The 15,587-nt window shown below is 33.0% G+C and overlaps 1 protein-coding gene across 6 annotated transcripts in view; it reads left to right on the top strand.

The window, feature by feature from the left end:
- LOC118188759 (calcium-transporting ATPase sarcoplasmic/endoplasmic reticulum type-like) overlaps window positions 1-15,587 on the top strand; it is a 164,602-nt gene that overhangs the window by 142,903 nt on the left and 6,112 nt on the right. For all 6 annotated transcript variants that reach the window (XM_085813522.1, XM_085813521.1, XM_085813524.1 and 3 more), the window contains 4 exons: window positions 3,835-4,055; window positions 5,649-5,851; window positions 7,335-7,554; window positions 15,077-15,194. In XM_085813522.1, coding sequence (XP_085669648.1) covers window positions 3,835-4,055; window positions 5,649-5,851; window positions 7,335-7,554; window positions 15,077-15,194 — 762 coding nt within the window. The remainder of the gene's footprint in view (window positions 1-3,834; window positions 4,056-5,648; window positions 5,852-7,334; window positions 7,555-15,076; window positions 15,195-15,587) is intronic.

Below are 15,587 nucleotides of genomic sequence, written 5' to 3'. Positions count from 1 at the left end.
TCTGCAACATTAACTGAAATAGATAATTAGATAATTTTAGCTTATACCATCCGTTATACATTAAATGCGCATGCGTAAACGTATTATGCGCAACCATAAACTCGCATGCGTAAAGGTATGCGCTGTTGGCTCTAGTTTTCTAAATGCAAATTTTGATCGGAGGTCGATCGGCGGTAAGCTAACATGGTTGCCGCCGATTGGCCGATGACGTCAAGATGGGCGGGTTGGCCGAGTATAATATATATGTACGCCGGTATCGGCGAAGGTTCTTCTTGTTCTTGTTCTCTTGTGTCATTATGAGTTAGCATTATGCTAGTTTGCTTTCAATCAAATGATTTTAAATGTAAAGGCTACAGTGTTAGCTCTTTTATTTTATTTACGGAATAAAGCATGAATTTTATGTAGTTTAGTTTAGTCTTAGCTTTATTTAAGGAAAGCAAAATATGCTTTGCCTTTATCACCACTGCCAACATGCGCTGACGCATGCGCAGAAAGTTTATAGCTTTGAGGTCTGGATTAAAGACTTTTGACTGTAATTACCATTATTATTAATGACTTCTTGCCAGCATGAGGGCAATTTGTATATCCTATTTTTGAAAAATGTTGTATCTTTTGATGTAAAAATTGAACCAGTGCTTGTTTGATATCTTCTTCATTTTTGAATTTTAGCCCTTAAACAAATTTTGTAAGGACAGAAGCAAGTGATAGTCTGAGGGTGTTAAGTCCGAGAAAATGGTGGATGCAACAGAATTTCGCAGACTACATCTGCAATTTTTTGACGACTCTCCAAAGCAACATGTGACCTGATATTATCATGATGAAGTATGATGTCCTTCCTATTGAACATCGCTGGTCTCTTTTCTTGGACTGATGTCTTTAAATTATCTAGTTGCTGACAATACTTCTCCGAATTGAGCTTTTTGTTTGGTTTTAAAATCTCATAATGTATTGGTCCTCGAATGTCCTACTATATACACAACATTCTTTTATTTAGAGTCACTTTTAGTTTAGAGGTAGGTGGAAGGGCTCGGTTTGGTTCATGATATGCCCTTTTCCTTACAATGTTTTCATAGGTACTCCACTTTTCATTCCCAGTTATCATCCAGTTCAAGAAGAAGTCAATTTTGTTCCAAACAAACAGAGATGTGTATATGACAATTTAGTCATTCAAATTCTTCTGACTTAATTCACGAGGCACCCATCTTAAATATTTCCACACCAATCCTATCTTCGGAATATTGTCCAAAATGGTTTGCTGAGCTGATCTCTGATGTTGTCAAAAAAGGGTCTTTCTCCAACATGGTCTTAACAACATCATCAAAGATGGTTCAGAAAGGTCGGTCGCACTTAGAAGCGGTGTAACACCAGAGTGCCTTGGTCAAGGACCTACCCCTTGTCAAACATGTAGGTTGTTTCGAATGCTGTCATGAGTAACTAACATAAGATATAATCTTTTTTTTTTCATAAATTATGATCATATTTTTGAGTAATGGGATAATAAGATATTCTAGCAGAAATAAAGTGTGTGCCGAGTTCCAATAAAGACCTGGAAATGCCATCTGGGAGAGCTGAGAAAGGGGAAAAGAGCTGGCTTTAACTTGAGACCAGAGATACATAATAATGCATACATACAATATAGATAGTGTGAGAAAACTGGCGCACTTAAATTATAGCATGAGTCATAAAGTACAGTAAAGTAAGTCAAATTAAACAATATGAGTACTAAGTATGGCCGTAGGCCGTTTACAATTATTTGGATCAATTACATCATAATGATCCAAATAATTGTAACAGCCTACGGCCATACTTAGTACTCATATTGTTTAATTTAATGACAATTATGATGTAAATGACTGACACAATTGGGACACAATTTTGTGCCTGCTGTAACTTTTTCGTATGTGATTTGCATGAATATGGCCAAACCGGGCAGGCATAACATAGTATGGGACGAGATACAGTTTTATAAATAAGCAACCTTGTTGTGTATTGAAAGTACACTGTTTTGAGAAATTAAGGGGTGAAGTGTAGCTGTACTAACTTGAAACTTTTTAAGGATAGATATTATGTGTGGGTACCATGAGAGAGTTTTACTGAGAATCACCCCAAGATAAAGGACATGCTTGGTCCATGGGATATCTTCTCCTTAAAGTTGCAGGATTTATTTAATTTGTTATTGTTAAAAATGATTGCTCAAGCCTTATCTACATTAACTTTGATCTTCCATTTTGTCAGCCAAGTCTCGAGTATGTTTATGTAATCTTGTAATCATTGTATTGCTGAGCTAATGATTGCACTTTGTGAGAGGATCACAGTGTCATCTGCATACATTGCAAGCATTGTGTTCAGTGTGGTGGGATTGTCATTCACGTAAATATTGAATAATGTGGGATCCAAGCAGACTCCCCTTGGGAACCCTAGCAAGGATTGCCCTATGTGTTGATAGTGTATTTGAGACGCGAACAACAAAGTGTCTATCGTTTCTGTCCCATCAGAAACTGTACCTTCAATCAAACACTTTCAGTAAATTTCTACATGCTTCTGTAGCCTTTCTTCCTTGTTGAAATTGTTATAAAATATAGTGGCATAAATATAGAGCCGAAGCCAAACATGTACCAAATAAACATGTTTACTTGTCGAAAACTGTTGTCATAGAAACGGACAGAACTCTCCAGTAAACCAAATATGTTATGTGTATTATGTATTTAACACTTATGTGTATTACTCAAAATACAGTCCGGCTGTTTTTGTAGAAGCAGTAACATGGTGTGATAACTAAAAGAAGAATTTCTAGAAGTTTGTGTTCAGTACAGCTGCATTTGGGAATGACTTTTTTAAGTTAATTTCAGGTTATAGTCATGGAACCTATGTAGAGATGGGAAAAAGGTTGATACATACTTGTCTTAACCCTCCAAGCCTTAAGAGTTTAGCCCTAAAATTTCAGAGTTCCTCATAATGTCATGAATAAATGGTATTTTATCGATTATAATTAAAAAATAACTCTCTGACTTTGTATCCTGATTTCTTTTCTTCCAATATATATCAAACCTGAAATCAGATATGTTAAAAGCTTCAGAAATTTTCATGTATAAGTGAATATGAAAGCCGCTACGGAATTTGACATCTATAATGCTGAGTGGATTAAGCCAAGAAGTTACTCCATGAATATTGAATCAGTGTAAAGGTGCACTACTGTACATCACACTTGAAATGTTAATCTTCATTTGTATTAAATGTTTCATAACAAATTTTGTTTGGCCGGGTGATAATAGCATTTCAAATTGTAATGCAAAATACATTGTATTGACTAGATGTCTTGTATATTTGCTGCCACTTTTAATAGTCATGCCTCACCAATGGCCAAGTGGTTAGACTGCTGAATCCTGAGAGTTTAACCTAGGTTTGATTACTGAGAAACTGGCTGGCTGTCTGTATCATTGATTTTCGAGGTCTTTCCATGCGGGACTTGAATATAGCCCAGTTTCTTTAAGAAAGCTTTCCATAAAGGCATTCATCCCCCTAAGCAAATAGCCCTAATGTGCTTTGACATATTAAAAAAAGCCTATTTAAGTATAACAATCATTTCTTTGATGTTATTTTTTGTAAGGAATTTACTTTTTGCAGCAAATGACTTTTCAGTACCTGAGTTTTTAAATTTTAAATAAATCTAGACTCATAATGGAACAAGTGATTGTCGACTAGAATTTTTATATTTAAATCTCATACAGAGTGTTTTGTTATTAATGCTGTATATTAGCAATCATGTAAGTAATTAAATAGCTGCTGCTTTGAAACTGTGTTTTAATCAGCCATTGATTTTTTTCCTACTGACAGACAGGAGATGGTGTGAATGATGCACCAGCTTTGAAAAAAGCAGAAATTGGTATTGCTATGGGTTCTGGAACAGCAGTGGCTAAATCTGCTTCTGAAATGGTCTTGGCAGATGATAATTTTTCTACGATTGTTGCAGCAGTAGAAGAAGGTCGTGCTATCTATAACAATATGAAACAATTCATACGTTATCTCATATCATCAAATATAGGAGAAGTTGTCAGGTATATATGTTTTTGTTAATTTTATAAATTGACTTCTCTAGCATTCTGCATTAAATGATTTAAAATAATATATGTTTAAGTGCAGTTTTAATAAATTTGTTACAGAGTTTACTTTATTGACAGTATTTACTTATCTTTTATTGCCTTTTCCCATATGCATGCACTTTCCTCTGTGTTCTAAACAAAAGGCTGTTCAAGACAGGTGTGAAACAATTTTAGGAGGACACATTTAGCATATCTTAAAATATCCTTTTATGTATATGACCATTGAACCAAAGAACATGAAGGGGCTCTCTGATTCCATTCAGCTTCTTTGACTGAGCTGTTAGTCAGCTTTTTATTAAAAGATAATGCTATGATGGAAATTTTGAAATTTTCACCGATCATTGAAATGGAAAGTAGCAAATCAGATGAGCTTGAGACAATACAGTTTATTCATCTTTTAAGAAATGATATTTTGTTTGAATATAAATACTGTCCATGTTATATCTTTCGAATAAGAGTTTTGCATTCTTTAGGTCTTCTGTAAGACATAGGATATGCTTTTTATAGTTCATTGAGTCTTTGCAGCATGGATAAAATTATTTTGCATCATACAAGCAGAAAATTACAGATTATTTTAGTCCTCAGAACTTCCTTTTATATATATGACCTTTTATGTATATTATTTTTTGTATTGTTATAAGTAAAATAATTCTTCGTAGTTATAAATTGGTAATTCAGGGAATGCCATAGAGCAGTATTTATGCTATGTGTATAATTATTAACATAAAATGAAACTGGAAAAGAAAATCAAAAAATTGAAGGACTGCGTATAATAATAATAGTACAAGATCTCTTGTTGAGATAGGCTGATGATAGGCTGTAGTGCAACTAACTGAAGAAGATGTAATAATAATGGTAAATAAATCTTAATATGATTTTTAAATTAGACTTATTGTTCACCTCTTTTAGTAGAAGTTACATTAATCATTATTTACTTATTATTTGACTTTTATGAGATAATAAATTTTTCCTATGTCCAATATAGTAAACCAAACTTCCAGTCCCTTCAAGTTCTTGTAAAAGGGTTCAATTGTATAGTAACCAAATATTTTTATTGTATATCAAATAAGATAAGTCCTTATTTTACATTATAGTTGCAGAGTAGCTTTAACCCCTTAATATAACAATAAAATTTCACTAAGTGCTTTTTTTTTTTTTTCTTTCCAGTTGTTTATTTTAATTCAGACTCTTTTAACTTCAGTTTTTAACTAAAAACTATAGTGAACATATTGTTGTTATATGTTAAAAAAAATAATTCTTGAACGTATTTAGTCGAGAGCATGATAATAATTTAGTTTGGTGTACCTGAGTTAAGTTGATTGAGTGCATTAAGAAGTTAAAGTAGTTTAAGGCAAAATTGTATAAATTAGCTCTGATATGTAATATAAAGCTCATTTTAGGATTTTTGCATTATCATCAACATTCTAAATAATATTAAATCATTTTAAACAGTTTATAAATATTTTTTTCTCTTACCTCTTTCTTTTATTTAATTGTTTACACTTAATCATATATAAAAATTCAGAAGATTGTAATTTTCTTTTTCAGTATTTTCTTAACTGCTGCCCTTGGCCTTCCAGAGGCTTTAATTCCAGTACAGCTGCTATGGGTTAATCTTGTGACTGATGGCTTGCCAGCCACAGCTTTAGGTTTCAATCCTCCAGATTTAGATATAATGGAAAGGCCACCTCGTAAAGCTGATGAATCATTGATTTCTGGATGGTTATTTTTTAGATATATGGCAATAGGAGGTATGTCTTAACTATTTATATTGATTTTTGAGATTCATAATTTAATGTCCTAAAGGAAGGATAAATATGTTTTGTTTTAACATAATTAGCTAGCAGACTTTCCTAATGAAGATTTATTCTGAAAAAATTTTTTATATTTTTGTGTTTAGGAAAAACAAGCCAAGGCACAAAATAAATATTCAATCTGTGTTTAATTTTATAATTTAGAATGTTTATTAGTTTATTTTCTGAATACGATCCTATGCATTACAGAATCCTAAATACTGTAACGTATAGATTATAGAATAGTCATTCATTTCTGAATTGTTCATAGAAAGACAAATATTTCCATAGATGGTCTTGTGATAAGGATTGTCATAATGCACAATTCTCAAAAAAATAATGACACTGTTTGTTAAGATTTATGATAACTGTATGCAATAGAAACATTGTAAATACTTCCAAATGCATACATAACTTTTTTAAATCTTTTCTGGCTATTGTATTGTGTGCTTGTCATAAGTATCTACCGTCTTCTGTCTGTCATGTAGATTCTTCAAATAATGTTAGCCAACTTTTGCAATGCCATCTAAATATAAATGTTTTTCACTAATGCCTAATTTTGTATGTGTTGTATTCAGTTACTATGATGTGTAAAGAAATTATATATGTGATACAAAGAGCCTTCATATCCATTAGTCCTTCAAATAATTAGATCTTGGTTTACTGCTGCTCCATTTCACTTTATTATTTTGAAATGTTAAATTATATATTACATATTATTATAATATTTGAAATATTAAATTTATTTCGATTTAAATACTTTTAATACTGCTTGTGTCTTGTAAGTTTCTGCATTTATCTTTCTAAGATTTAACATTTTATTTAATTTTGAAATCACTGTAGCCTCTTCTCTATCTACTGTGTACTAGAACTTTTGTAGTATCGTGAACTCTGTGGTATATCTGCAGAGTAACTGCCCATCCTCCTTGAGATCAATGCTTCTAACAAGCTAAAGCACCAACCTGGATCATTATCAGACCAGAACTGTATGGAAGAGACATCAGAGTTTAAAACCTTTTTCACTTCCATAGTTTACCATTGTTGGAACAAAAGCCCCAAGTTTCTGAAAGGCCAAAATTATTGCTTGTACTACTACAGTTTTTATCTGTAAAAGCTTCTAAAATTTTTTTGAAGAACAAATTTATTAAAGACTTGGTTTCCATTCCATTTTTTGTTGGAGGTGTGGGAAAACAGATTCCAAACAATCTATCTCTCTCTTTCAGCCAAGCACTAAAGTGTCAACATCAAACTTTCCATTACCATGTCTGCCAGCATAATAACAACACATTGATTGATAAGTTCCAATAGAACTGCAGTCAGCAATAAGATTTCTACCTTTTATTTATTTTTTTTCCCTAATTAACTAATAAGAGCATAGGAAATAAATATTCTTAAGATATTTATTCAAGCATGTGGAATAAATATATTGTTTCTTTCTCAGGATATGTTGGGGCTGCCACAGTAGGTGCTGCATGCTGGTGGTTTATGGCTGCACCAAATGGTCCTCATCTCAGTTACTATCAACTAACTCATCACTTAGCTTGCCATCAGGATTCAGATCAATTTGTGGGTGTGGATTGCACAATATTTTCAGATCCTCATTCCATGACAATGGCTTTATCAGTGCTGGTTACCATAGAGATGCTGAATGCCCTAAACAGGTAAGTTGAATGATAAATATTTCATGAATTAATTTTTAGAATTTAAATCTCAAAAACTGTGTGAAAAAGTATCCTGGTTTCTGCTTACATATTCAAATTTTGGCATATTTATGTTGACTTAATATCTGAAAATATGCAAGGGATGTAGGTGCAATATCATGCAAATTCATTGAAATATTGGTGAAAGTGGAAAAATCAACAGGAAAGGAGTATGTTATGATCATTTCATGCTAGTTTTCGTATACAACCAAACTTGAATTATTCATTTTTATTACCTGTTAAATAAATGACTATTGATATTGATTCAGTTGGCAATAAGTAGGAACTACTCTCGTATACACCCTCAGTTGGCGGCAATGGCGAGAAACTTCACGCTGCCACATTACTGCCTAAAGTTTTTGTTTACATTTCGAACTTTAAGCCTAAAATGTCTGCAAAAATACGATTTTCATACGTGCAAAAACCATGTTTTGAACACGCAATTTAAGCTAAAAATACGAAACAAAAAAATTTAGATAGCAAAATTGTAAAGTTTCTAACCAAAATATTTGACAAGAATCCGTGTACACAGCAATATGTTTTAACTTAAAAAATTTCACAGAATTGCGCAATCTATGCAGCAAAGGATTCTATGAATCACACACACCTAGCTTAAATAAATTAATAACAATAAATTTCAAAGAATACTATGTACACAGTGTTCTGTTTAAACTTGAAAAAAATCTACAAATTGCACAATCTAGGCAGCGAAGGAATCTACGAACTAGGCACACCTCCCTTTAATAAATTAACATAACAACAATAAATTTCAAGAATACCATGTGCACAGTGTTCTGTTTAAACTTTAAAAAACATATACGAACTGCACAATCTAGGCATTATGCACTAATCAACAAAATAAACTAAAATTTCAAACAATTCAAATAACAACAATGATGACAGTTCATACAAAAAAACAGTGAACATAACATTCTACAAAATAAGAATAAAATAAAATGCACTTGCCATGAATGAATGCTTCTTCGAACAGCAGAAATACCAATTTCAAACATCACCAAAACAATTCCGCCACAAATTTGTTAAAAGCATTTTCTCCTGTTTTAAAACAACTATGAAAAAATATGTAAACCACCAAATAAAACGCAAAATCGCATTTCCGATTATAAGTAGACAACGTAGCTCTAACATGCTGTCATGTAATCTCTATCATATTTATATGACAGCCAGACTCACTATCCACAAAATTGATACTATATTTCACAAGTAAATCTTCAAAACCTTCTCCTCCGAAATACTTAAAGAATTTCCAGCCACCCGAAAAAATAGTTGTACCAGGCACGCGACTTAAATTTTACCAACACGTCTTTCATTGCATCAAGTTTCCACATAAAAAGGATTGCCATAGAAACCAATATCACCCCCAAAACCATCGCAGAACACGCAATCATGCCAAAAACCAGTACACAACACATATTGCCACATTTGGCGACCTGAGAACAGTGGCGTAAATAAGGGTATGCAAGGAATGCCGTCGCATAGGGGCCCGGAGCCCTTAAATGGCCCTTAATGGGGGGCCCTTAAATGTCCTGCTGAACTACATTTACATGTTTAAACTTAAAAGACGGATTCCATTACATATATATATATAGAAGAGTACTTTTCTGTTTCGCCTGCGCAAATCTCGCCAAGCAGACTTTATAAGGCATAAACATTTTAATATCGCTTAAAACTTTATAAAAAGCCAATAAATAAAGACAATAAATTTGTAAAAAGACATTAAGAATTTACTATGCTTTCATGGTTCAACATCCTAATTCGCCGGTTCATATCACGTGACCCCAAGCGATCTCATCTCACGTAAACTACTCTACAAAAATCTAATGTCTCAGTAATTATCTACATTAATTTCTAGTTAAATCTTAATTTGGAACACAAGTTTAAATGCAAGAAATATTTCAATGCCTATGAATAGCTTAATCAGAAATTATGTAAAACTGCAGTGCTTTACTTCACTAATGCATTCTCATTAGAATTGATGAATTTAACCTTTGACTTTCCTTTTCTATATTTTCGGCTTCGGGTAAGAGATCCTAATTGACTTAATTACCGAAAATGGCCTTAGACATAAAACTGAACTATCTGATAAAAATTCTATGTAATTATGTGCCAGTATTGAAAGAAACAATCAATCTGATAAGAAAAAGCTGCGACTTGTTTTGAAAATGAGGCGTAAAAGGTTACCAGCGAGAATATTCCGTTTGGCATCGGTTGTACCATTATTGGCGACATTATCGCTTGCGCCGGCAAAACGGAAAAGTACCATAGAAGCTTTAATTCGTTTTCCCTTGATTAGTTCAGAATTAGAATTTCAATTAAAGAAGATTAATTATTATTATTATTATTATTTTTTTTTTTTTTTTTTTTTTAGAATTTGTACTACTATAAATTCTTATTTTAATTTTGATATGTTTTGATTTTGTGTTAAACCCCGTTTGCATGATTGTTAATATCAATATAGTTGAGGAATAGCCTTCATTTGACTCCAATTTACTTTTAGCTGTAGAATCCTTAAGTATAGAATTCGTTTTCTTTTAAGTTTTTAAGGGTCCCCTACCTATTTGATGCAATGACGCAATTCTCTGTATGATGCAGATAGGCCCTTGGAAGCACCTGAAACAGCTAAATTCAAGTGTTTGCAAAAGTTAAAATTCCAGCATTCGACTGTGAAATAATAATTTCATGACCTACCCCAGTTTAGGGATAGCAATGAGCGGAAAATAGGAAAAATTTCTTTGTATTCTTTAGTCTCAAACCTGAAAATTATTAAAGGAAAGGTTTCTCCTTTTGCAAACCCAAATCAAAAAGCGGTGGAAGTGGAAATTAATTGTAACTATTTATTATAAAGTACTTATTTTATGTATTAATTTGTTTCTGTATAATTCGCATTATAATCGAATAATCAGTAGACATATTTTCTTCCTTTTCTTAATGCATCCTATGTCGACAAGTTTTTTTTTTTTATATATAGACTTATTCATTTTATATAGACTTTTTCATTTATTATCAGTATGCATATCAATGAAAGGAGAGAAAAATGTCTCTCGCACTCACACAAAATGTCTTAATTAACTGAATTAAAATCATCTGACGTCAAATACCCAGACTAAAGCAAATTTTCATTTCACCAGTTGGTCAAGAGAAATTATTTTCCTTTTTATTCTTTCTTCACGTTACGTATCTTTCAACTGGTTCCCTAAGAACGTGCTTTTATTTTTTAACAATTAATCCAGATGTGATAAAAATCATCATGAAAACATTGGCTCCTGTAATTGTTGATTTTTTTTTTTAAATTTTCGGGTTTTTTATTTATTTATTTTTAAGCACATTAAATTTATAGGGAAAGGGGCCCAGGAAAATTTTTTTGCATAGGGGACCAAGAGTTCTAGTTACGCCACTGCCTGAGAACGCATATAAGAATAGTTTCAATAAATGGAATAACATTTTGTGCATCTTGCATGAGCAGCTCTGTTAATAATGTTAGATAATTTATCATTTATACTTTAAATTTTTGCATTTAAAGAAAATGTGCTATGATCCAGAAGTAATGAAAAAAGATAAAATTCAGTAATTTGAAAAAATATGGAAAGTAGCACAATGTGCTTCGCAGAAATGCACTGTCGGAATTCAGAAGCAGCAGAGAGTCCACCAGCGGCCAAGTGGTTAAGTCACTGAACATTAGTAGTTTGGTCTGGATTTTGAAACTCCTTGAACGGGCTGGCTGCCTGGGCGTTTTCGAAGTTTACCCCCATGTGTATTATGTTTACTAGACTGTTTCCTTTAGAAAGTCCTCTGTGAAGGCGTCCCTCCCCGTAGGTATATAGTCCTCGAGTGCTTTGCCATAATCAAAATTAATTGAACCAAAACCATTGGCAGCAGGATATCTTTTATTATTATTAATGAAAAATTAGTCAGTGTCAGAATGATCACATTTTTACTTAAGTCACTGATGTACTAAGGATGATGTTATTACAAGGTAACCAAAAAAAAAAAAAAATCTTGCCATTTTGAGACAGTCAGAAAGAAACTCTTAAAACAAATAATAATCACTGCTAATCCTCAATGTAATCATGCATTGCCTTTTGCCAATGAGTGGCTAGCTGTGCAATACCATCGCTGGGCTCCCGAGCCACATGTGACCTCGCATTGTCAAAAAAGGAAAGGAGGAGCATGCCCTTACAATGGACCAATGCTGGCTCTTCATGCATCAGTGAATGATGCACACATTGTGAGTACAGGCCTGCCATGATGGTTTGGCATACTGGCAGAAGCTCATAGTGCACCAACCAAGTCCACCAGATATAGAGCATGATCTTGCCTGGGTGGAGAGAAAGTTTCGCAGTGTGAGGCACAGAGTCCTGTTTGGAACGCCTGGGTATGTAATACTGAACCCACTTTTCATCGCGGGTAAGTACTATATCAAATATGGATGCATTGTGATGCCGATTAAGCAATGACAAACAGGCAGCAACACGCTGTTGTTTGTTTGCATCCGACAGTGAGTGGGGTTACCCACTTTGCTCAGCTTTTATGCCTTTCCTATGCAATACAAATGGAGTCTGATCGTTTTATCAGATACCTGGAAGTGTACAGCAAGCTGACCACATGTTTGGCTACTGTCATTCTCTATGGCTGCTCTCAGGGCCTCTTTGTCCAGCACTTGTGGCTGACTGCTGCGTGGTGCTTCACCAAGAGACATTTCTCCTGACCTGAACTTCTGGAACCATGGTCTAGCCGTTCGTTAACGGCATTATCCTCAAAGGCCTGGCAAATTCAGCGACTTGCTTTTGCTGCTTACAGGCCCACTTTAAAATCGTACAGCAAACAACTCCGAATGAGTGCCTTTGATGTGTCCGTTTCAATCGGTCGCTGTGCGAGTTATGTTTGAAGTACCAATGCAACGTACTTTTATACTCTCGGTCAGTGTCCAAACTCCCATCCTAAGTCCAAGATTCAGAATAATCGGGATTTTAATCATTCCAGATTTCTGATGACATGTAGATATTTCAATTTCAATATTGGCGCTTTACTGATTGTTTAGATCAGATAGAAAAATGGTATCCCTAGTGAGGGTACCATAGCAGGTGCAATCAAACTGGATATCAGAATTTTTAGAGTTTAGGAGAGGCAGTAGAATGCAGGGATAAAAAATTTTTAGAATTAAGGACTCGCATTGATTGCATCAAGTTGTGTACTGTCAATCCTGCTCACCTCACAACTATTAAAGGATTTCAGACTTTTCGTTGTATAATGGATGTACACTCTGAATGAGCAGCATTCACTCTCTCATTAGATATATTGTCACTTGGTATATTTAATGAGGTTAAATTTGATGAACTTTATCTAGTCTACCTTCTGATTTCATAAATTTTTGGCTTCTACTGCAATGTCAGAACACTGAATGAATATAAAAAATAAAAACAAAATGTACTGTCCTTCAAAGCTAAAATGAATAAAAATTCACTCTTACTTCACGTGGGAATACCAAATAATTCAAATTGCATAGAATTTTCAAGTTTAGCACTTGTCTTGGTAGCTTTCGTGAACTATTATTTCATAATCAACAGCAAAGAAAATATTCTGCAACTGGTAGACTGTTATAGCTCATGTTGGAAACAAGTAGAATGCTTTGGCACATTGATGTTGCTGATACTCATTACTTAGATTCTTACTCTTACTTAAAACTTCTTGCATTTACATATGTTGTAAGGCAAACCAGTTGTAATAGGAAACAGATTTTAGTAATTTATGTAGAAATTAACTTAAATCATACTATGTAAATTTTCCCTTTTTTTAAATCTGTCATCCTGATCAGTAGAAGATAATGAAAATGAAGAGTGATCATACGAATTTGGCTAATAAATGCTTTTTAAAAACAGTTCTTCATGAGAAAATCCAAAGTACAGTCAAAAGTCGTTAATCCGGACTCGTCGGGACTTCGGCGATTCCGGATTATCGATTTTTCTGGATTATAAATCATCAGTTTAAATCTCGTAAGATGGCATGCAGAAATTCTAAAATTAAAAATATGAAACCGTAATTTATGAAATAAAGAACAATTATGATCTAAAAAGTATCAAATTTTACAAAAAAAAAAAGCTTAATATTTATTTGTTTACTTTATTAAACATTTCTTTCAATGTAAGTTGCTTAAGTTGCTTCGTTTTATGTGATAATACTTTCTCTTTAATTCTATAAACAGACATAATTTCTTGTTCAGTTACAAAGTTCCGCTGTTCAAGTCCCGTTAATTGCTGTGCCGAGAATACCGACTAACTTGTCAATCGAAATTTTTTCGTTTTCACTAACCTCTCTGTCACATTCTTCATGTCTTTATCCATTTTTTGTTTGTTGGACATCGAAACATACTTTCGTTTTGTAGATCCTTTGGAAGTTCCAACATCGGAAATTCTATTTGACATAATCGAAAGTTCAAGTTTACTTTTATAAAATTGCTCTTACGGTCTGCAAAAAATAATAAGCGGGATCCAATTCGAAGATTAAGTAACAACAACGCAATCATTAACATTAACTGAAATAGATAATTAGATAATTTTAGCTTACACCGTCCGTTATACATTAAACGCGCAGGCAAAAATGTATTCTGCACTTGCGCACGCGCATATGCGCAGTAGTCAAGGTCTTATGCGCACGTGTAAAACGTCTGTGCGCATGTGCCAACGCGGCGCATGCGCAGAAAGTTTTTAGCTTTGAGGTCTGGATTATGGGTGTCCGAATTAACGATTTTTGACTGTACCATGCTGTTCTGAGTAGTTAGGACTCCTGATATCTTTTAGTCCAATAGGGCAATGGACTATTAATTTCATTTTGGCATTTGTGTTGAAATGTCGGTTCACTTTTCAAATTTTTGACACCAAATATTAGAGCCCTGTATTATATTTAAAGAAATTAAATAATGAAGAAATCTACACAAATGTATGTATGTTTCTCACATCGTGATAAAAACAATCGTACATAGAGCCATCAAGTTTTGAATAACGTACATTTCCACCCAAATATGGGCATATGAAAGCCCGAATTTTGAATGCGTTTTATCTAGTTCATATTTTGTAAAACATTTTAACTAATGTTTGATTGACAAACTTAATGATTTAAAAGCGAGCAATGGCAACACTATGGGGGGGGACGTTTTTATCTCCAGGGTGCGAGACTGTATCAGAAATTATAAAGATATGTTCATTTTAAAACTGTTTTGTGATATTGCTGTTGAACCGAATTTTATGTTTTAAATGCGAAGAATGTGATATTTAATCAATAAAGGTAACACAAAAAAAGTTAAAAAACTCCTCTTTGGGCATAGGAATTAAAATGAGCACTTTTAAAAAGAGAAAGAGCATTTTATGTAAGAACTGGTTTAAACTTTTTTCTTTCAAAAAGTGCATTTAAATTTAGAATGATTATTTTATATTACTGATGCCATTTTATTTGCATTCCTTTCCTTTAGCTTATCCGAAAACCAGTCCCTGCTTTTGATGCCTCCCTGGACTAATTTATGGTTGATTTCAGCCATTACATTGTCAATGACATTGCATTTCATTATTCTTTATGTGGATATTCTTTCAGTAAGAAAATTTTATATTTTTATTCTTTCTTACTATTCTTATTTATTCTTTACTTTTAAAATTTTCACCATATTATTTATTTTACTTGATTAAAAAAATTTAATTTTCTGGTAGTTTTACTTGAGGCATAATTTTATTCTTAATATAGCTCAGTTTTCTACATGTATCTACAGTTGAAGCTGTATATGACAAATTTATAGTTTTAGTGTCTTTAAAATTAATGTAAAATTTATTTCTTGTGACAAATTATTTAAGTCCTATGATGTTTTTGTTCATGTGAATTCAAATGGTAGAAAGCATTTTATGAATCTTAAATAGATACCAAATAATAGTTTTTTACCGTGAGGTAATTTACTAAAGGAAAGACTATTGTTTTAGGTATGTGATATTTCA

This window comes from Stegodyphus dumicola, chromosome 3, assembly GCF_044657685.1.
Source record: "Stegodyphus dumicola isolate Sdum_Otavi_A_Nest chromosome 3, ASM4465768v1".
Classification (NCBI taxonomy): domain Eukaryota; kingdom Metazoa; phylum Arthropoda; class Arachnida; order Araneae; family Eresidae; genus Stegodyphus; species Stegodyphus dumicola.
This window is presented reverse-complemented; position numbering and strand designations above follow the sequence as displayed.